The sequence below is a fragment of the Lobosporangium transversale genome, assembly GCF_002105155.1.
Source record: "Lobosporangium transversale strain NRRL 3116 chromosome Unknown BCR41scaffold_35, whole genome shotgun sequence".
Classification (NCBI taxonomy): Eukaryota; Fungi; Mortierellomycota; class Mortierellomycetes; order Mortierellales; family Mortierellaceae; genus Lobosporangium; species Lobosporangium transversale.
In genome coordinates, this window is record NW_019029013.1 from 40,643 (window position 1) to 60,922 (window position 20,280).

General features: G+C 43.0%; 6 protein-coding genes across 6 annotated transcripts; 4 read left to right on the forward strand and 2 right to left on the reverse strand.

Annotated features, from left to right (window-relative positions):
- Positions 1-4,111: 4,111 nt before the first annotated feature.
- On the reverse strand, positions 4,112-6,970 carry BCR41DRAFT_358761 (hypothetical protein). The gene is made up of 2 exons (XM_022025104.1): positions 6,736-6,970; positions 4,112-5,899 (listed from the first exon to the last, which is right to left on the reverse strand). Exons 1-2 carry the CDS (start codon positions 6,747-6,749, stop codon positions 4,186-4,188), a joined length of 1,728 nt encoding a protein of 575 aa, XP_021878658.1. The 5' UTR covers positions 6,750-6,970; the 3' UTR covers positions 4,112-4,185.
- A 4,796-nt stretch (positions 6,971-11,766) lies between these two features.
- Positions 11,767-13,126, forward strand: BCR41DRAFT_358766 (hypothetical protein; the record flags this gene model as incomplete). The annotated part of the gene is made up of 6 exons (XM_022025105.1): positions 11,767-11,854; positions 11,877-11,909; positions 11,932-12,555; positions 12,601-12,740; positions 12,824-12,847; positions 12,921-13,126. Coding segments are annotated over 6 exons (1,089 nt in total), but the record flags the coding sequence as incomplete, so codon positions are not given.
- Positions 13,127-13,480: 354 nt separating this feature from the next.
- On the reverse strand, positions 13,481-14,907 carry BCR41DRAFT_358767 (vacuolar import and degradation protein-domain-containing protein). The gene is made up of 4 exons (XM_022025106.1): positions 14,404-14,907; positions 14,110-14,277; positions 13,663-13,892; positions 13,481-13,566 (listed from the first exon to the last, which is right to left on the reverse strand). Exons 1-4 carry the CDS (start codon positions 14,833-14,835, stop codon positions 13,497-13,499), a joined length of 900 nt encoding a protein of 299 aa, XP_021878660.1. The 5' UTR covers positions 14,836-14,907; the 3' UTR covers positions 13,481-13,496.
- A 605-nt stretch (positions 14,908-15,512) lies between these two features.
- On the forward strand, positions 15,513-16,064 carry BCR41DRAFT_358770 (hypothetical protein). Its single transcript, XM_022025107.1, has one exon. It carries the CDS (start codon positions 15,640-15,642, stop codon positions 15,811-15,813), a length of 174 nt encoding a protein of 57 aa, XP_021878661.1. The 5' UTR covers positions 15,513-15,639; the 3' UTR covers positions 15,814-16,064.
- A 557-nt stretch (positions 16,065-16,621) lies between these two features.
- On the forward strand, positions 16,622-18,168 carry BCR41DRAFT_325693 (hypothetical protein). The gene is made up of 3 exons (XM_022021595.1): positions 16,622-16,866; positions 16,980-17,377; positions 17,524-18,168. Exons 1-3 carry the CDS (start codon positions 16,715-16,717, stop codon positions 18,081-18,083), a joined length of 1,110 nt encoding a protein of 369 aa, XP_021878662.1. The 5' UTR covers positions 16,622-16,714; the 3' UTR covers positions 18,084-18,168.
- A 213-nt stretch (positions 18,169-18,381) lies between these two features.
- On the forward strand, positions 18,382-20,194 carry BCR41DRAFT_424237 (peroxisomal membrane anchor protein conserved region-domain-containing protein). The gene is made up of 3 exons (XM_022030392.1): positions 18,382-19,003; positions 19,094-19,357; positions 19,448-20,194. The coding sequence occupies exons 1-3, from the start codon at positions 18,476-18,478 to the stop codon at positions 20,117-20,119; spliced, it is 1,464 nt and encodes a 487-aa protein (XP_021878663.1). The 5' UTR covers positions 18,382-18,475; the 3' UTR covers positions 20,120-20,194.
- Positions 20,195-20,280: the final 86 nt, after the last annotated feature.

Below are 20,280 nucleotides of genomic sequence, written 5' to 3' on the forward strand. Positions count from 1 at the left end.
CTTGTTGCACTCATCATGTAATTACAAATATTAGTGTTTATCAGAAAGAGTAAAACCCATATGAATAAGTTGCGCTTCGATGCCTGTTAGCGGCTTCGGATGGAGCGACGAAAATTGGACTTGAAATGAGTGACTTTGCTTACAGCACCAAGGTATCAACATGTCCATAAAGAAACACTCCGTTATAATTTTTTTTTTTTTTTTTTTATTTCCACGGGAGGAGCAGTGTAAGTAAGGTGTGTATGGGACCGTGCAAATACCTTTTTTTATGAGGGTGCTATTTGGCAGCTGGGCTGCCAAAGAGAGTTTTCAAAACTGATCATATTTGGTAATGGGCTGCTAAATAATATTTGGCATCTAGACTGCCAAATAGAATAATCCGACCGAGAAAACTAAATAAAATCTAGTGTTCGCTCTGATCCACTCTCTATCTTCTTTTTTCTCACTCAGGAACACATCCAGCGTATTGAAGTTCCAAATGAGCGAGTATGACACTTCTAATCCAATTATACACTCTCTCCAGAGCCAGCTGGCTACACTCACCGGCCGGCTTGAGGCTCTCTCGACTAGCTCTGAATCCAGTCGATCTAACCCCTACTTGATTCCAAAAGAACCAGCGTACGAAATTACACCTGACGACTCCTGTAAGCGAAATTACTGTTATGATTTTGTACGACATAGCATTTCGCCCAATTTTCAAGGGCATTCCTTACAACAGGACGTTAGATAGACTCACTTTTCTATCTCGTTCTGCAGCACGAATCCTCTGAATAAAGAAACCTTTATTACACCCTTAGAGCCCCCTAGAATATTACCTTGATTTTTGCATTGGTAGCAAAGGACACCACGACTACATCCAGAGAACTACAAGTACCCATTGAGTTCCACCCCCGCCATGGAACACTTGGATAACGCCCTTTCGTCCATTGATCTTCCCTGTGAAAACTTTTGGATAGACAAGTAGTAATCAGGAATAGAAGTAAGTGAGAATAAGATGTGGGAACACACATCACATCCATGAGGTATTTATTCAAAATCGTATATATCTAAGTGTAACTATAAGTTTGTCTACGGGCACCATACATAGAGTAACCACGGTGCAAACGTGAATTACTACGCCCCCACTATGTTCGCACTGTGCCCCCTGCTTGTTACTATTTACACATGGGGCGCGTTTTGATAATCTTGTGTACAAAAACTATATTATCTTTTTACATGAATACACATATTAATTTTTATGTAACACGTGTACTGTGAAATATGCAACACCCTGAACATTCGCGAAGCCATAGCCACTGCTTTTAATCAGGCTCTCTCTACTGCCAAAGCCAACGAAGCCGCTGAGAATGACCTAGCCAGAACCCTTGCCACAATCCTTGAGCCACGGAAGCCTACGCCTTATGAAGGAGCTATTAACGCTGTTGCTGCAATAAACTTTGTCGACAGCCTGGAGGAGCATTATACCATTGTCACTCTCACACCATCCAAATGGGTTCGATACGCTGTCCTTAGTCTCAATCGCGAAGCCAAGGCATGGTGGAGAGACTCCGGGTTGAATCTCGATACACCTTGGGTTGACTTCCGTAAAGCGTTCCTCCGTCAGTTCACCCCTCCAGACTCTGCGAATGCAGCTCGCCGTGAGTTGGATAAACTTCGCCAAGGAAGGATGAGTGTGGCAGCGTATACGAGCAAGTTTAGAAGCCACCTACGTCTGGCTACAAATCTCGACAAAGACTCTGCTTTGCAAAAATACATGCTAGGCCTCGAGCCCGAAACAAGCAAGCAGGTAAGACTTAGACAGCCAGAGACGTTGGACGATGCCATTGAGCAGGCGACCATTATCCATAACATTCTACCTCCCGTCGATGCCACTCCTGTGTCCGCTGCCCCGAACGCCTTATCACCCATCATGAGAATAATTCTGGCCGTACACCAATGGAGCTTGATAACATGAGAGTGTTGGTTGCCAACCTTTACACCTCTTTCCATCAGCAACGACCAAACAGAAACCACTCCAGCCAAGCTCGCTACCCAAGCTCATAACAGCTGAACGAGAACGCTGCGTCCGTGAGGGACGTTGTTTCAGATGCCGGAACCGAGGCCATAGAGCCGAACAATGCCAACTTACCTCTGTCTTCAATATAGAAAACAATGACCATACGCTTTCTGAGTCGGGAAAAGAGGAGGGCGAGCAGTAAGCCAGGCCAGCCTCGCCCCCTCTAACCTCAGCCTTCAAGCCCTGGATAACTCACAGGCAAGCAAGGTGGATGGAACTGCTTCAAGAGTATGATTTCGTATTCAAGCACAAACCTGGTAAAGATAACGTCTTTCCTGATGCTCTTTCACGAAGACCTGACCTCAAGGACTTGGAGGCTACCCCTACTACTTTGAACTCGTTGGATATCAATCTGGACCCTGGCATTCGGAAACAACTGGCCAGTTGCTACCTACACGATCTAATTCTAGGTCCCCTCGTGCATCAGTACAAGGATGCTTCCACCTCGGATCGTTACTTTGTGGTTGATGGTCTACTCTGGATCAACGCTGGACAAGGCCCTCGCCTCTGCATACCAAGGACGACGGACTCCGTTCACAACTCTTGCATGACGCTCACGACGCTCCTATATCAGGCCACTTGGGATTCGATAAAACGTACAGTAGCATGCGGCGAACATATTTTTGACCACGCATGGCGAGAGATATAAAAAAATTCATTGCTTCCTGTGAACAACGCCAGCGTAACAAGCCTTCACTAAAGCCTCCTGCAGGGCTTTTCCAACCTTTGGCAATCCCAAGTCAACGATGGGATACTGTAACAATGGACTTCATTGTCAAGCTTCCGAAGACAACCAGAGGTTATGACGCGATCATAGTCTTTGTGGACAAACTGTCCAAGCAAGTTCATTTCTCCGCTAGCTGAACTACCGACACAGCCTCTGACGTTGCACGACTCTTTTTCGACAATGTTTTTAGACTGCACGACATGCCTCGGACAATTGTATCAGACCGAGATTCGCGCTTCACTGGCAAGTTATGGACAACGTTGATGAAACTCATGGGCACCAAACTTAACATGTCTACTGCCTTTCATCTACAATCAGACGGACAAACAGAGCGTGCCAACAGAACACTAGAAGAAATGCTCCGCTCTTACATATCGTACAAGCAAAACGACTGGGATCTTTTACTGCCTATGATGCAGTTCGCATACAACAACTCTGTTGATCCTACGACAGGTTTCTCTCCGTTCTTTCTGAACTATGGCTACCATCCATTAGTCCCTGGATCTCTTTTAAAGCCGCCTGATACCAATGTTCCAGCTGTCAGTGATTTTGTTCGAACCCAGTCGATGAATTTGGCGCTAGCTCAGGATGGCATCATCGAAGCGCAGAATAGGCAAAAGGCTCAAGCGGACAAAACTCGTCAGGCTGCTACATTTGCTGTGGGTGACATGGTGCTCTTAAGCTCGGAAAACATCTCTGGCGCCGGACATAAAAACAGATCGTCGCAGAAACTGGAACCTGAATACATAGGCCCTTACAAGATCATTTCCAAGGTCAACGAAAACGCCTACAGGTTGGAATTACCACCTGACATGCATCAGCATCCGGTTTTTAATGCCGATCTGCTTCGCCCTACATTGAGTTATCTCGTGAATTCGGCGGCCGCTCACCACTACGCCCTGCCCCTGAGCTTGTAGAAGGAGAGGAGGAGTATGAAGTCGACAAAATCATTGACTTCAAAATGTTTGGCAAGACCTCTAAGCAGCTCGTTCTTTGGAAGGGCTATCTGCAAAAGTCAAATAGTATTCTAGGGGATCTAAGGTTGTAACAAAGGTGTCTTTTATTCAGGGAATTTCTGCTGCAGGACTAGATAGAAAAGTGAGTCTATTTATACCAGCTAACGTCCTGCTGCAAGGAATGCTCTAGAAAATTGGGCGAAATGCTGTGTCGTACAGTACAAAATCATAATAGCAATTTCGCTTGCATGCCTGCTGATGTTAATTTCAAATATTGGAAGAGATAAATCCATTGCAGACGACTTTAATTGAACGGGGTAGTGTAAGCTGTAGATTAGCCCTGTTGCTACGATCAACTGAAATTATAAACACCTCCTATTTATTTCTTTATGTTGCGATGGGCCGTAAGCTTAAGGGACAACTATAGTTATAAACACTTAGAATAGTTAAGAAATAAACAACTTCTTGATTTCTTTAACTTTCGTCATGTTGGCTTTTGGTAATTTTTGGGTCAAGAAAGTAGCAAGGCTCTCCAGTACAGTGTTGAGCTCAGAGTTTTCAATGATTGGGATTGATTGTACACCAGGTGTGAAGAGTGCATGGATACTTTGTATTAACCTAAGAACCTCACTGGAGGGCTTGCAATGGGGGAGTGCACGCTTCACATCATCCAGTCTGAGAACAGCACATTCTCCATCGACAATCACCGATTTTCCGACTCCATTAAGAATTATACCAGCTGCAAAGCTCGAACCCTTAACATTGCTGTGGTTCGCAAAAGTAAAAACAGTAATTGGCTGGAACAATGTGGAATCAGTGAGTGGTCCAGAACGCCTTGACAATTGGTAAGTGTCCATCAGGTGAAACTTTGTCCTCACTTGTCGTAGTTGCTCGGTTCCCATCTGTCTGGTGATTTTTTCGCAAGTCAAGTTTTCCATCTTTTCAACTTGTTGTAGGCGCTCTTTGTCAAGGAAGATCCTGATGTACTTCGATTCGCTCTCAGAAATGTTGAAATTTTGTGTGATTCCGCCAGCTGAAATTGACTCTACACACTTGATGTCGAGACGCAAACAACTGGTGACTAAGATATCACACTTGAATGTCCCAATTACGAGGTGCTTCCCACCACTCCTTTCCATTGTAATTGGACGAACGCCAAAGTAATGGTCCTCACCGGTTGTCTTTGGCATGGATGTTTCTTTGGGAACATCCTTCACTATCCCTGTTTGTTCATGATGAGAATCATGGAGTCTTCCTCTTCCATAGACCTCCACCTCGTTAATGAGGAGGAGTGTTTCACTCCTTGAGTTAAGGAGTAGTGTCCCTGATAACAAATGACTTGCAATATGGCAGGCCTGAGGTGTTCGCTCCCATGAAAGGTTTAATTGCTCACTCGTTGAATCTGTCAATTCCGTGAAGGACCTTTTATTGATAGCTTCCGCAAATGGCGAGTGGCGGAGAATTCCCTCGATCGATGGAGGAACTGCATCGGATCGTTCGTTCTCCTGAATTTTCCATGGAGGCAGGTATCCAGAGGCATGGACAGATTTATTGACTAAAGCAAGGACAGATGCTGTTGGGAGTGAATGATAAACTGTTTCTGAAACAAGAGCATCAAACTCACATCCAGAGATGGATATCCCCATTGGAAATTGTCCCATTCTGTCAGAATAATACAGCATCTTTTGCTTTTCCTGTTCTGATGATGACTCCAGTCCACATGCGTGTATCAGAGCTTCGTTAAATGGACGCCAACTCTGAGGTGGCCGAGCCGACTGAAAGGATGGGACAGGGTGGGCGTCTGAATCTCTTTTGGCTTCATACTGCGTGTAACACGATTGGGACCCGAACAAATGCTTTCGGAAGCCAGATTTCGTCTCGAATGAGGCTTTACACTCCTTGCAGTAAAATTGACCATCACCGCTTCTTCTTATAACCAGACACCTCTTTCCCAAGGCAACAACGCCATCAACGGTATGACAATCACCGATATGGACAGTGAGCTTTCGGATAGACTCAAATGTTCGTATCTTCGAACAATAATCACACACGATCTTCTCGATCTCCTTATCATCAACGACATCATCTTCAGATCCAACATCATTACTCTCTGAAAGTACTGTAATTGAGTCATCGTTTCTCCGTTTCTTTGAGCAACGCCTAAAGGGAAAGAAAAGACTGAATATTAGTGCGTGGACAAGCAAAAAAAAAAAAAAAAAAAAAATCCTGAGTGGACAAGACAAGCAAAATAAAAAATTAATCTTGCATGGACAAACGAAATAAAAAATTAATCTTGCATGGACAAACAAAATAAAAATTATTCTTGCATGGACAAGCAAAATAAAAAATTAATCTTGTATGGACAAACAAAATAAAAAATTAATCTTGCATGGACAAACAAAATAAAAAATTAATCTTGCATGGACAAGCAAATAAAAATTAATCTTGCATGGACAAGCAAATAAAAATTAATCTTGCATGGACAAGCAAAATAAAAATTAATCTTGTATGGACAAACAAAATAAAAAATTAATCTTGCATGGACAAACGAAATAAAAATTAATCTTGCATGGACAAGCAAAATAAAAATTAATCTTGCTTGGACAAGCAAAATAAAAAATTAATCTTGTATGGACAAACAAAATAAAAAATTATTCTTGCATGGACAAACGAAATAAAAAATTAATCTTGCATGGACAAACAAAATAAAAATTATTCTTGTATGGACAAGCAAAATAAAAAATTAATCTTGCATGGACAAACAAAATAAAAATTATTCTTGTATGGACAAGCAAAATAAAAAATTAATCTTGCATGGACAAACAAAATAAAAAATTATTCTTGCATGGACAAACGAAATAAAAAATTATTCTTGCATGGACAAGCAAATAAAAATTATTCTTGCATGGACAAGTAAAATAAAAATTATTCTTGCGTGGACAAGCAAAATAAAAAATCCTGCGTGGACAAGCAAATAACAAAGGAGGACTTCTTACATTAAACTAGCCATGTCTTAGACTGCCGCAACAAGGGGACAACAGTTGTTGCAGAGAAAGCTGAAAATAAAAAGACAGTGGGCAGATTCGAAAATAACAAAAAAATAATAACAATAATATGTGGGCTAGTGGGCAACAGCTGTAGAAGAGAGTGACAACTGCCGAGAGAGAGAAAAAAAAAAGAGATGGCAGCTAAAATAAGGTAACGCCTGTTGCAGAGAGAGAAAAAAAAAAGAGACGAGAGGATACACCTGTTGAAGGTAAGGTAACAGCTGCCGCGAAGATAAAACGTGTTGAAGAAATAAGGAATAGAAAAGTGGTGAGCTGTGGAACAGTGACAAAAAGAAGCACAAACCAAATTTTTTCTCTGGGAGGCGCAGACAATAAACAACGTGAGAAAAAAATGAAATGAAGGACAAACTCTCAGTTCTGATCTCGGCAGGATGTTTATCCGCAGTAAGTACATGTACACCATGTTCTGCATCTCGTACGTTTACACCAGACCACTGTTGGAAGAAGCTGCTCTGCTGCGATGAAAAAATTTGTTTTTACTCTCGACCGGCCACTTTGAACTGTGACATCTCCTCAAATACTGGGACCTGAGGCCTGGGGCCTAGATCATTCGAAAGAGGATACTCGGGGCTATCGATCAGTCAAATTCCAAAAAATCGGACACGACGCCCTAAGTGCAAGATCTCTCCAAGTGCAAACCATGATAAGAACCGGCTGCTAAGATCATCAAGCACTTAGAGAAAGTAGCTTTACTGAGATGAAAAAAAAAAATTATTGTTTTTACTCTCGACCGGGCACTTTAAGCTTCCATAGCTCCTCAAATACTGGGAACTGAGGCCTGGGGTCTGGATCATTCGAAAGAGAATACCCAGAGCTACCGATCCGCCAAATTTCGAAAAATCCGACACGACAACCCCCCTTTGCCATTAAATACATCGCTAGAAAAAATCTGAAACAAAAATTTCATCATGTCACCTCTGTATCACATTAATTTACTCATTCAAGATTGGGACCTGGGGCCTGAGATTTCAAGCACTTTAAGGGAATACAGAGTTCTCACAGTTAGTGAAAATGCGAAACTGAGTCAATGGTTCATTCCAATGTAAATTTCTTTTTTTCATTTCTAGAAACCGTATATGCATACAACTCTCATACTTTGCTTTAATAAGCTCTCGTCTACGTCATAGGTTGTGACATTGGCTTGTCTCATTTGGAAAGCTAATGACTTTTTTGTTCATTGTATCGTTTATTTATTGGCGGATGTAATATAACAGCGATAATATTCGCTGCCGTAGTATCGACTTGAAAGGAGGGCAATCTGAGTTGATTCAATCTACCGCACCATGGAGCTTGACTAACTTGATCTTTTCCTGTACAGCTCGGCAAGACTTGATTTGTCACATCGTTTGCTTTCTCGTCTTCTTGCGTTCCCTTAATATATCTGGGTTGGTAAACACTGCTAATAGAGTTTGCTGGGCCTGTTGAAACCAGAGGGAACCACAGCAACATATCATACCCAAGGTGATACAAATATCTCTGTTGGAGTGAATGGTGAACTGTGTGTGGTTCAAATGTAGTGGACATAAACGGCGAAAGAATGCATCGAAGGCATGCAAACGGTTATGAGAGCAAGGAAGAAGGGGTTGGTATGCCTGTTCAAGTCCTTGGCAACAGAGCATGAGTAGCAGTTATGATCACAAGTTGATTTCGGTGAGTCAGCATAACAATGGTATAGTTTCAAGACCCTATCATCCACGCACAGCATTGCATTATTGTTGTGTTCAGACCTGGCACCAATCATGCGAGGTATTTCTTTTTCTAAGGGTTCCTTGTGTAAAACGGCCAGACAAAAAGCTTAAAAGACATACAGACACAACGGTGAAAAAATGAATGTGAGCAAACAGTTGCTATGCTTATTTGTTGTCTGCACATGCCTTCTTTCATCGCAGGCTTTTTTTTATTGTTTCGAAAATATTTGGCAAATATTGTTTCCTTTTTTGTTCGTCAATCACTGTGTGCACGAACATGCACCAGGTTATTGAAGTGTCTCTTTGGTTTCTGTACATGGATAAACACATTTTGCATCGCGGCGTTTTTTTTTTGTTTTCTGCAATTCCAAAACATATGCGTTTTCCATTAGTGCCTCCAGAAGAAATAAACAAACTTTATTTTGGCGGCCACTCCACAATCATGCCATGGTTATAATAATCCCTTGGAAAGGATCAAACGCGTCGGTATTAATCTCGCTTCTGTAATTCTAGATGCATATATTTTGGCGATTGGTATCAACTATCAAATTCAGACCTACACACACCAAACGACCGCTAAAAACCACCACTCTCGCTTCTGCTCTCCCTCCATCCACAAGGCGCTGCACAATATCACCATTAACAAGGCACCGTGCACTAAGAAAGGGTGCTTAGATAGCTTTTACTCCAAGCAATAAGCGCATGCAACTACATCACTCCTATCTCCGCCATTGATGCCGAAGCCTGAGAGCTAACGAATATCTCTGCTTTAACGCAATAGTGCTGGAGCTGTTGGAGCAAAGAGCGACATCTGAACCCATTCTCTGATAAAAAAGACTTTTTTTTCTCTTGTTGTTACCTTTGACAAGGATGTAATTACTTGTTCCAAAAAACTATATGAGACAATGTTAAAATTCATCATCAATCCAGGATATAAAAAGAGATCATTGTCTTACTCCTTTCCCGCTCGCTCACTCCAAAGTCCCATCCCTTTTACCACTGCTACTTGTTCCTGTATCTTTTTCTCAATATTCTTTATCTATTCACTATGGATCTTTAAACCATAAAAAGCTCATTCATTTATACCTTTGTCGTTCTTTTTTTTTTCTTTTTCATTTCTTTTCATCACCGCCATTTTTCCTTTTTCCTTTCTCTTTCGCTTAGATATTGACCATGGGGCTGAAGTCCTTCTTCAAACTGGTTGCGGATCGTGGGATTTTACCTTCGGAGACTGACGTGGGCACTTTCTTGGCGGCAAATCCTGACCATTCTGTTCATGTAGATCTTCTCAGTACGTTTTATTACGACATCCACCGTAGAGTCGTCCATGCTAAGATGAAAAACAAACCCAACGTTGATGTAGGAAGGTCCCTGGCTCTCGAGATAAAGGATCCTTTCATAACGGACAATCTGACTATACATATTGATGGGAGACCTTGTACTGAGAAAGAAACAGCAAGGACAGAACGGCAAGCCATAAGACAAAAAAATATGGACGTTTTGGAGAACGATATGAGCACTTTCGAGAGAAATTCTCGGAGTGGGGTATGGATTCGCCCTCAAGTCATGAGGCGCATCCAGAAGGGTCTTTGAGATGTCCACACCCTGAGCGTCCAGGACAAGAATCAGCTGGCAACAGGCCTTGGCTCTGTCTTCGATGGCTGTCTGTGTGCAGATGAAGCGGATCCATGCATAGGGCGCCATAATGAGGAGAATGATAGGATCGTGATATCCCAAGACTCTAATTTTTTTGCGTACGAACGAGTCTGCATCCTAGTGCGACCCTTCCACACCGTAGACGGAGGTTTGGGGTTTACGATGTAGACAACGTTATCCAATCACTAAGACTGCCATCACACGAACATCTGGTGCTATTCTGTGCCATCGCAGGCAATGACTACTCAAGGAATCTCGAGATGTTGGGCCCGATTAATAACCTTCGATTAATTCGAAAGGTTGCACGGAGCAAGCACTACAATAGAATGCTTCGAGACTACCTAAGGGAAGCTAGTAAGGTGTTGGGAAGGGATGCAGCCTCTAAAGAAGGCCGTTTCAGAGTAGCTTTCCGCGTTTTTACTTCCGGCCATCAAACGTCTGCCCAAGCGTTATCATCGAACAATGAGTTCGATAACTTCAAGCAGCGTCTACTCAATGGAAAGGATCTTCGCCATAGAATGGCTCAGCAAAGGCGAGCGCAGCGCCGCAGAACGTAAGAAAGCTCAAGCTATAGTTTTTGTCTTGAAACCAAACGTCCCCAATACTAATCGTTAGTCCCTTTCTCGGATATTGTAGAGACGCACTATCATTCTATATAGCGGAAGGGTCACATAGAAACCAGCTGCGGCCCATCTTTTCTGACAAGCCGAGTATATCGAATCGGCGCACAGTTGCTATCAGTAACTGCCGTAAGCACGATAGGCCGGGCCTTAAGCATCCACCACGTCGGAGAAAGGTAAAAAAGAAGCAACAGAAAAAACAAAAGCGGAAGCACAAAGACAAGAAGCCTCACAGGGCTAAAAAAGAAGGTGCACCAATTAGGAACTTGAAGGATGCTACGAAGGTTGATCACAGCTACAGCAGTAAGCACCTTATCAAGGCCTTAACAATTGGGTCCCTCAAGGCTTCCATGGCAAGGAAAGGCAGACTGGACGCAGATGAAAGGGATAATATTGCAAGCCAGATTCGAGGGGCAGTTGTTGTCTTCAACCGACTACGCCGCTATGCATACTGGACGATTGCCTTGGACATTGAGAGGATCATGCGGCTACCAGGGGCAGCAAGGTCGAGGAAAAAGGCACTGGACGAGGTCTTGGATAGCACTGACTGTTCCTTCCGTCTCGCCACCCTTCTTTTAAGTGGTCAAGGTGGCCCCAATTCAGCTTACGCGAGGGCAAAAAACCAAGGAAGGGCGGTAGAAACGCCTCACTATCTCCTCGCTTATGAACATTTCAAGACCACCACTGAACTTTCCCCAATAAAGGAAATAGACATCACATTGGGGGACGTGCAAGGCTTTGATCCCAAAAAGCACTACAGGAACGCAATTGTATAACCTTGTGTAGGTATTTTCATGCATATTCTGCAATCAAATCTCTCTATTTAGACTCTTTTATTTTTTTATTTTTATTTTTTTTTCTAGTTTGATGTCGAGAAAACAAACGAGCGACATTGAGTTTTTTTGCGGGAGAATAAAAAAGTGAAAAAATACTCAGACTTTCCTACGTCCCCCTGCTCACCCGGGTATGTGTATCTGTCTGAACACGCCCTAGTTGACATCCTTTGGGCGAACGAAGATACCAAGCAGCTGCTGGAGCGTATTCTGCCTCCCAATAATCCCTCCAAGACTGCAATGTTTGAGTGTGTACATACAGGGAATAAAAGGGGTTTTGATACAGGCTCTCTTTTGTGACATTGGTTCATGGATATCGAGATAAAGTATCCCTGCAGTCACAGGACAAAGATATAACTCGGTTCAAACTCAAAGGAACGATTTCTACCAACGGTCTAGTCCTGAATCTACTTGCCTATGACACAACCCAGACGAAGAGACAGCAGCAGTCTGACGTAGATGAAGAAGACGCCAGCCAAGAACTGGAGCTTTCTCAGGGATTTCTCAACACGATGTGTTCAAAGGCAGCCGGTGAAGTCCTGGCAGATGAAGACTACGTAAACACAAACTGGAAGAGGAGCTCCAAACTGCTTGAAAATGTTGAGCTCACATTCAACGAGCCAGAGCGATGCCCATCCGCAAACACCACAACTATCGTCGGATGCGATCCTGGTATGGTTAACGCCCTTACGTTTTCCTCGCTGGACCCTCACAACCCTAATTTGCGGCAAACGGTAAAGGTGAGGAGCAGGTTCTTGTACCTCCCCGTCCTCCGCTTCAATCACCTGTTGAACAAAAGGAAGCGTGAAAAAGGAATGATTGAGGTTGAGAGCGCCATCCCTGTGTTTGGAAGGGATACGTACAATAAGTACTTTCAATGGATGAACGAGGAGTCCCAGACACAGACAGGATCAAAGAATTTGGATGTGCTTCAAGAGTTCTACGAGTCCAGTTGGCACCTGAAAAAAAAATGGGACCTATGAAAGGCTCAACGAGTTACGTTCAACTACGTGGTGCAGCGAGTGTTGAAGATGCTCGGGGAAAAAGGAGTGCTTGTCGTCGGCCTAGGGTCCTTTGAAAGTAGTAAAGGAGTTCCCAGCAAGCACACTGCTATAACGAGACACCTTGCCACACAGGTATGACTTTTTTAAAAAAAGTAAGAAAAGCTGGAAAGCCATAGAACCCTTGCTAATAAACGACTGCCATTTGAAACGCTTAGGTCAAAGCGCGAGGACACTTCGCTGTAGGGGCGCACGAATTTTACACCAGCGCCCACTGTCCCCGACCCCTCTGCGATAGCTTTTTACTTTTTAGAGGCGGTGTACCCTCGCTCTAAATATTGCCGGGCATGTAAGGCATTCTTCGACCGTGACGCAGTAGGGGCGGAAAACATCGCAAGAATCGGTCTTGCTCAAATTGAGAGGCAAGAGAGACCTGCAAAGTACAAGCCCACGGAAGAGTCACCTGCTCCGGCTGCAAAGCGCGCACGACGCTAGACACAAGTATTTGGGTGCCGGCACACCCACAAAAAATTTGTAAGTTCTGTTTATTTTCGTCTCCTGTATCCATCCTCTCTAATCTTTTGCCCCTAAATTTCTGGACTAACTTTAAAAACCGTACAGATAACAGATAACTAAAACCAAAGTATAAGAGGACAAGAATGGAAAAAGTTCGACTTCAACAAATAACCAAAAGCAATATAACATTTACTTTTTTTTGCGTTTACGACATATGGATATCTTTTTGTTCTTTTCTTTTATAAAAGACCAAGAGTACGTCGTGACAATATATACAAAACGAGTAAAACGATAAGGATACAAATGTAGTAAACTGTCAATGAATACTTGTATGACTGGTCAGAAGCTTTTTTTTTTCCAAAAAAAAAAAAAAAATTAACGAAACTCAAAAGATCCAAGTGACGATGGTCGATCTGCAACATGCTTCAACATCAGTCTTTGGAACCTATTGGTTTTTTTATAGAAGGATATAATACATCTCAATAAACAATTTGGACATAATTCAAGCATTACAAGTTGTTCAGGAGAAAAAAAAACTTACTTTTCACTTGATCGATGAAAGTAGTAGCCATCAATCTCCCCTGTAATTTTATTGTAGCAGATATAGTAAAATCCTGCGAAGCTTGCTCCGCTGATGCCTTGAACACGATGGTCTGGCACTAGGAAATGCTCCTTCCAACGCATAAAAATCACATCCTTGTTATGAAAGTCATATTTGATCTCCTTGTCACCAAAAGTGTCGATCATTGGTGCAAATGGGCTGAACTTATTCTAATATTGGAAAATGAAATGTTTTGAGTAAATTGTAGATTAAGAGATGGTGGCACAAAGAGAAGGATTAAATGAGGAAAGGTCATGTGTGCATTTGAGAAGTTGCTACCGTGAATCCGGGAACAAGAAAGGAGGAATTGAACTCAAAGCCATAATCCATTTCTTTTTTTTTTTTGTTCTCAAGACGATAGAAGCTGAATTCATTCTGAAGCCTTACCCAATGCTCCTTGTCTGTACTAACGGTGGCATCCCATTTTTCTGTAACAAAAGAATAATCTGGTCCTACGATCTCGGCATCAAAGAATGTAGTCAATTTTGGGTATTCCTTAGTGAGTCCATTGATATGTAGATATCCACATAATGAGGAACCTCTCAGATTAACATCCTATAGATTGTCCCAAAAAGCCGTGATATCAGTAAAAGAATAAGGCCATGGTCAATAATGAAAGGAAAAAAAAGGCTTCAGCAGCCCAACTGATTACTCGGCAATGAAAATATCAAAAAGCTATACCTTAATGTCGACCATGACAACGTAGTTGCTACTTCCAGAAATTTGCTCGCCTTTAAACTGACTCCCTGGATAGAGATGACAAGACCTTGAGGGTTGTAGACGTACTGGCGCAAAAGGATCGTGCCGCCGAGGGATAGTCGAAACTGGAGGTTTCCGAAGCAAGGCCAGCCCACCGACCAACTTGAGTTGTGTTTGTTGCTGTTTTAGCTGGGATAGCGCGTTTTTGCCGTTGAGACTACTGAACGCGGACGCGTAGAGAGCACAGGTTGGGAGGTGACAAACACCGTCAGGGTGAATGAATGATGCATTGTTGTCCTTGCCGATGACATCGTCTGTGTCCATGCACAATTCATCTCCACAAGTGCAAGCAGCCAGCACAGCTGTTTGGTCTGCAACTGGATTAGCAGAGCATATCTGTGCAAAAACAGGCATGGTTCTTTCTTGTAACTGCCGGCTGAGTTGTATTACTTTGAGCTATGGTATGTACTGTTTTTTTTTTTTTTTTTTTTTTTAACGCCTTTTTCTTTTTTTTTTTTACTCTTTGTCGCGCGTCTGCTTTGTGCTTTTATTTATGGCGGCGATGTCTGTGGTATTAGTGTCCTGTGAGGATTTCAGTAGTTGTTAAACTGGGCTTGTTCTGATGAATGTGTGTTGTTGGAGAGAAATGAGCGAGTGGTTTTTTGAGTTGCAGGTAATAAAAAGAGAGAAAGAAAGGAGAAAAGAGCTTATTTCTTGGAATATACATGTGCATACAATGGTATCAATTGACCTGACCACCAAGCCCAAGCCCAAAACCAGACCAGCTGACAACCTGACAGGGAGACAGATAAAACGCTCTCACAATCATTGTCATTACTGAGGATGGTAAAGCAGAAGAGGTGACAATGCATCCACTTTTGTTCGTCTTTTTTTTTTTTTTTTTTTTTTGCTTCATGTTGATTGGCCTTGCTCGTTTCGATGCGGTATGTGCGCAACGACAGGAGGATGACAAGGGGTAAAGAAAGGGAAGAAAAAAAAAGCCCACACGCTACACAAGTACGACCTGTTCTCAGCTTACGGATGTATCTTTTTTTTTTTTTTGTTTATGCATCTTTTTCACCCTTTTATCCCTCAATTCTTTATTCCTCTCTGCCTCTTTCGGTCCACCAATGGAAAGAAACTTTCAAAAATGAAAAGTTACACATCCTATTCGAGAATGCACAAACACGGGTCTACGCCCGAATATGATACCCCTCCATGGGTTCTTTCTGCAATAATCATCGGTCGGTAGCCAAATTCTACTCGTATGTCCTGCTCTATTCATATGAGATTATAAAAAAATTCATCAAGAGCCCGGAAGCAATTCCGGTTCATTGCTTCGCCCATTTTTTCTTGGCACTCTGGCTCCTTCAAGACTCCTCTGTTTTATGAACTATTCTTAGTAATTTTTTATTCATTCCGATAAGAAATCATCTCCTGTATGTTTAGCTTTAGTGGCATCGTGGGAAAACATTAGCTGGTGCATGTGTGTCATTGCCATTTCTGGCATGATATCAAAATGCATACAAACCATACATACACCCGAGTTCAAAGGAAAAAAAAAATATCATTCAGTCTCAATGCAGATTCAGAATAATCCGTATTCTCGCAAAAGCGTCCGATAAAAAATAAAATGTAGAGAGACCTTGTACTGTACTATGCACTGATTGCAAAATGCCTGTTATAGTATCTAGCTGGAGACGAAGATTGAAGATCAATTCGATACGCCACCAAAATGAGTTTGTTATCGACGTTAAGGAGAAATCCCGTACATTACTGTGTGAACGTTTGTCATGGAAACCATATGTTTGTAATCTCTATTATTTTAATGTCGATCGATGGACGCAGATGTATCCGATCAATACGTCAATAATATCAAGGTGTCCATGGCACAAGGATGACAGATGGGGATAGATCGATAAAGTTACCAGGGACTGATAATTTTTCATTTCCTCTTTGGTTTTGGTGTGTGTGTGGAATGTGACTATCAATCACTTTTCACTCACACACAGTCAGACAAGAGACGGGAAGAGCGATATGATAATGAACACTCACATCTCAGCATCGCAAACCTTACAGCGAAAGTTATCATCGCGTATCAATCGCATCAGGGACAACACATGCGCTGCGGCCCTGGTATAAATATCTCTTGCTCGATTCTTTTTTTTTTTTTTTTTTTTTTTTTCCTTTTCTTTTCTCCCACACATCAACTCACTTCTCTTTGATTTGCCCTCGCATTTACTCATACTTCACTTATCCATTCATATCTATATCCACATTCACATTCACAACAATGGTTTATCTTTGGTTAAGAGCTGAGACTAAGGCTATGGAGCACCGAGCTGCTCTGACTCCCTCTACCTGCAAAATACTCCTTGATCGAGGATTCAAGATCACCGTGGAGCGATCCCCGGAGCGCATCTTTGACGATGAGGAATATGAAAAGTATGTCCTCAGTTTTTTTCCATGTTATTTTCTTTTTCCCACAGTGATCGTAATCCGATTTGAAGCTTTCATCGCATATTATCCTAACCACGTTCAACTCCATATTTCTTTAGGGTTGGATGCCATATGGTCCCAATTGGAGAGTGGCGTAAGGCTCCTGAGGATGCATATATTGTCGGACTCAAGGAGTTGCCCGAAGGCGAGGACGACCCTTTGCGCCATACCCACATTTTCTTCGCTCATTGCTTTAAGAATCAGAGCGGATGGACCGACATTCTCGGGCGATTCGATGCTGGAAACGGAACCGTCTTGGATCTTGAGTTCTTGAACGATTCTAATGGACGCCGTGTTGCTGCATTTGGATACCATGCTGGATTTGCTGGGGCAGCTATTGGAGTTGACAACTGGTGCCATCAAAAGCTACATCCTGGTCAGCCCTTGCCTGGTTACACGCCTTTCCCTAATGATGCCTCTTTGATCAGCTATATCAAAGAGCGTTTGGAGCATGCAGGTAATAGATAGATTGATTGATATTACTCTTGGCGTTATGAGCTTTCCCACGACTAGACCATTTGTTTGGTTCGGTTGAGTGTGTTTGATTTTTTCCTAGCCAGTGACTAACTTTTTTCTGCGTGGTGTACGTAACCACTTACATAGTTGCCTTGAATCATGGTAAAGTCCCTGAGGTCATGGTGATGGGAGCATTGGGTCGCTGCGGAACAGGAGCCTGCGATTTGGCTCGTGCCGTGGGCATTCCTGAGGAGAAGATCATCAAGTGGGACTTGGAAGAGACTAAAGATGGCGGTCCTTTCCCTCGTATTCTCGAGTCAGAGATCTTTGTCAACTGCATCTACTTGAACAAGCCCATCCCTCCTTTCTTCACTCCTGCTATGCTTGACGGAGAACGCAACCTGTCGGTCATTGTTGACGTTTCATGCGATACTACCAATCCCCATAACCCTATCCCTGTTTACAGTATCAACACCACATTCGACAGTCCCGTCGTGCCAGTCTCCACCAAGAACCCCTTGCCTTTGGATGTCTGCTCGATTGATCACTTGCCCACACTGTTGCCGAGGGAATCCAGTGAGGCCTTCTCAAAAGATCTCTTGCCCACCATCATTGATTTAGAGCGTCGTGAGGAAAGCACTGTCTGGGGTGGCGCTGAGGCTCTCTTTAAAGAGAAGGTCCAAGCCATGAAGTCTCTCAAGCAGTAAAATATGGGATTTTGTCATCATAAAGAACCCCATTGATCTGTTCTCTCTTGTATCATACACATCTAAATCCATTCTTCCTCTAAATAAAAAAAAAAGTATAAAAATGAAATATTCATCTTGGATAAAACATTCGCTTCTGTTGGTCGATGATTCTGATTCGTAGAGCCAATAGGCAGCAACTCCATAAATGGATTGTTCACTTCCTGTCTGCCGGTTCCGATCATCGTCACATGACACCACTATTTTCCCCGCTACATTTTCTTTGGCCGTTCACTTTATTGACCCATTCGTTTCGTTTCGTTTCTGTCTCATTTTCTTCTTTACTCTTCCCATCGTTAACACTTGGTCTGTCCATTAACAACTGCGGCTAAATCCCATACCAACAGGATCCGATGAGCGACAACAACAGCAGCAACGAAAATAGCAACAGCACTGCAGAGCAGACAGTTGACCCAGTCCACCAGCTCTTGCAAAGCAATGGTGGTAACAGTGTTCCAGGACAGGCTTTGACAGCCGAACAAAGAAATGAACGTCGTGAAGCGCTTTTGAAGCGTCAACGGGAGTCGAGGGAAAAAGCTCAGCAGATTTCTCAGGCTGCGAGAGCTAATGCTGCCACTGGAAATGGAAATGCATCCATTTCAACCAGTGGTGCAGCCTCAGTGGCTACAGCATCTACACCTGCCAATGCACCAGCACCGGCACCAGTACCAGCAGCCATCCCGCCAGCCATTTCAGCGCCTGTCCCTGAAGCGCCTGTACGGGAAAACATGATCCAACAGGCTGTTGCTTTCCTATCTTCTCCGAATGTTCAGTCAGCGGAAGAATCCAAGAAGATTCAATTTTTGGAGAAAAAGGGTTTGACGGCCAAAGAGATCGAGCTTGCTAAAGCCCGAGTTGCCGCTGGAAAGACCACTGCTACTGTAAGTGCACAACTTTTGTTTATTTTGCTGTTCAAGTATATATGAATATTTGTATATCAATAATAATCATTTATGCTATCACATCCTCAGACCACGGCCAACGTCGCTCCTCATTCACAGCAACAGCAACAGTCCTCGTATCAGCCGTCATCTGCACCCGCATCACCACCAAGCAGCCTAACCCCGCCTCCAGTCCCACCTCGTACCTATACCACAGCACCAATGCATCCTCAACCCGTTCTCATCCCATCCCAACAAGTTGCGCCTGTTGATCCAAATGCCTTCAAGAGAAAGCTAGTCATTGCGATGATTCTCTCTGGAGGTATTACTGTTTTGGCGACTGTCCTTATTCAGGTAAATGATGATGATAATACTAATAGCTTGAATACTGCGAAACGACCTTTTATTTAACGTGACAATTTTTCTCTTAACTGGCTACTATAGAAATTGTTGTATCCCATGGTTCGTGGTATCACGAATGCACGCCAAAAGCTTGCGATCTCACAGACAGAATTACTCAGCAAACTTAAGGAGAAATTGCAGGGATACAAGGGTTACTTACTAGGACTTCAACTGGGAAGCAATCGCTTTACGCCTAATGTTAAGAAGATCAAAGACACCAAGACCACTGTGGAAGACGAGGAGCACGAGGTTGAATCAAAGGATGGTGATAAGAGGGTTACTACCACTAGCGTTACTACTACAACAACATTAAAAGCAGCAGCAATACCATCGACCGTTAAACAGCTTGATACGTTCTCACAGAAATTGGAGGCGCACGCTAATAGCCTAAACTTTGAGCAATTGAAGGCAACGCGGGCCGTGACTCAAGACTTGGCAGAGTATATCACCAAGGAGACATATGCACTGACAAGCTCCATTGCTTACCCCACCTCACGGTACTACGGCTATAACACCGCAGGCGCAGCAGCCTCTGGAAAGGGCGGTTTATCAGACCCTACATCACCCGAGTCTGCACTGAAGAGTGAGATCCGTTCCTTGAAGGGCTTGCTTCTAAACTGGAGAAATTTTCCTACAGCAAAAGAAACAGGAACTGGCGTGGTACAGGGAGCAAATGGAGTTAATACATTGCCCAACCTCGTCCAACAGCAATAAACTGGGGGATGCACCGTTAGATAAAAAAAAAAATGTATAGACTAGGTATTATTTACTATAAGTAAAAAGAGCATGTTACATCGCACGACTCGTAACCGTTTTCTTTAGCTTGGAATATATTGAAAAGAATGAAATAATCAACATATTTTAGCAACATGAAC

What these genes read in the sequence shown, in the direction of transcription:
- BCR41DRAFT_424237 (XM_022030392.1), top strand. Translation starts at nt 18,476, where the DNA reads ATGAGCGACAACAACAGCAGCAACGAAAATAGCAACAGCACTGCAGAG. An exon ending in CTGGAAAGACCACTGCTACT is followed by an intron (nt 19,004 to 19,093) that starts GTAAGTGCACAA and finishes TCACATCCTCAG; the next exon opens with ACCACGGCCAACGTCGCTCC. An exon ending in TGGCGACTGTCCTTATTCAG is followed by an intron (nt 19,358 to 19,447) that starts GTAAATGATGAT and finishes TGGCTACTATAG; the next exon opens with AAATTGTTGTATCCCATGGT.
- BCR41DRAFT_325693 (XM_022021595.1), top strand. Translation starts at nt 16,715, where the DNA reads ATGGTTTATCTTTGGTTAAGAGCTGAGACTAAGGCTATGGAGCACCGA. An exon ending in GACGATGAGGAATATGAAAA is followed by an intron (nt 16,867 to 16,979) that starts GTATGTCCTCAG and finishes ATATTTCTTTAG; the next exon opens with GGTTGGATGCCATATGGTCC. An exon ending in AGAGCGTTTGGAGCATGCAG is followed by an intron (nt 17,378 to 17,523) that starts GTAATAGATAGA and finishes CCACTTACATAG; the next exon opens with TTGCCTTGAATCATGGTAAA.
- BCR41DRAFT_358770 (XM_022025107.1), top strand. Translation starts at nt 15,640, where the DNA reads ATGGGTTCTTTCTGCAATAATCATCGGTCGGTAGCCAAATTCTACTCG.
- BCR41DRAFT_358767 (XM_022025106.1), bottom strand. Translation starts at nt 14,835, where the DNA reads ATGCCTGTTTTTGCACAGATATGCTCTGCTAATCCAGTTGCAGACCAA. An exon ending in TTGTCATGGTCGACATTAAG is followed by an intron (nt 14,278 to 14,403) that starts GTATAGCTTTTT and finishes GACAATCTATAG; the next exon opens with GATGTTAATCTGAGAGGTTC. An exon ending in GTACAGACAAGGAGCATTGG is followed by an intron (nt 13,893 to 14,109) that starts GTAAGGCTTCAG and finishes TTCCAATATTAG; the next exon opens with AATAAGTTCAGCCCATTTGC.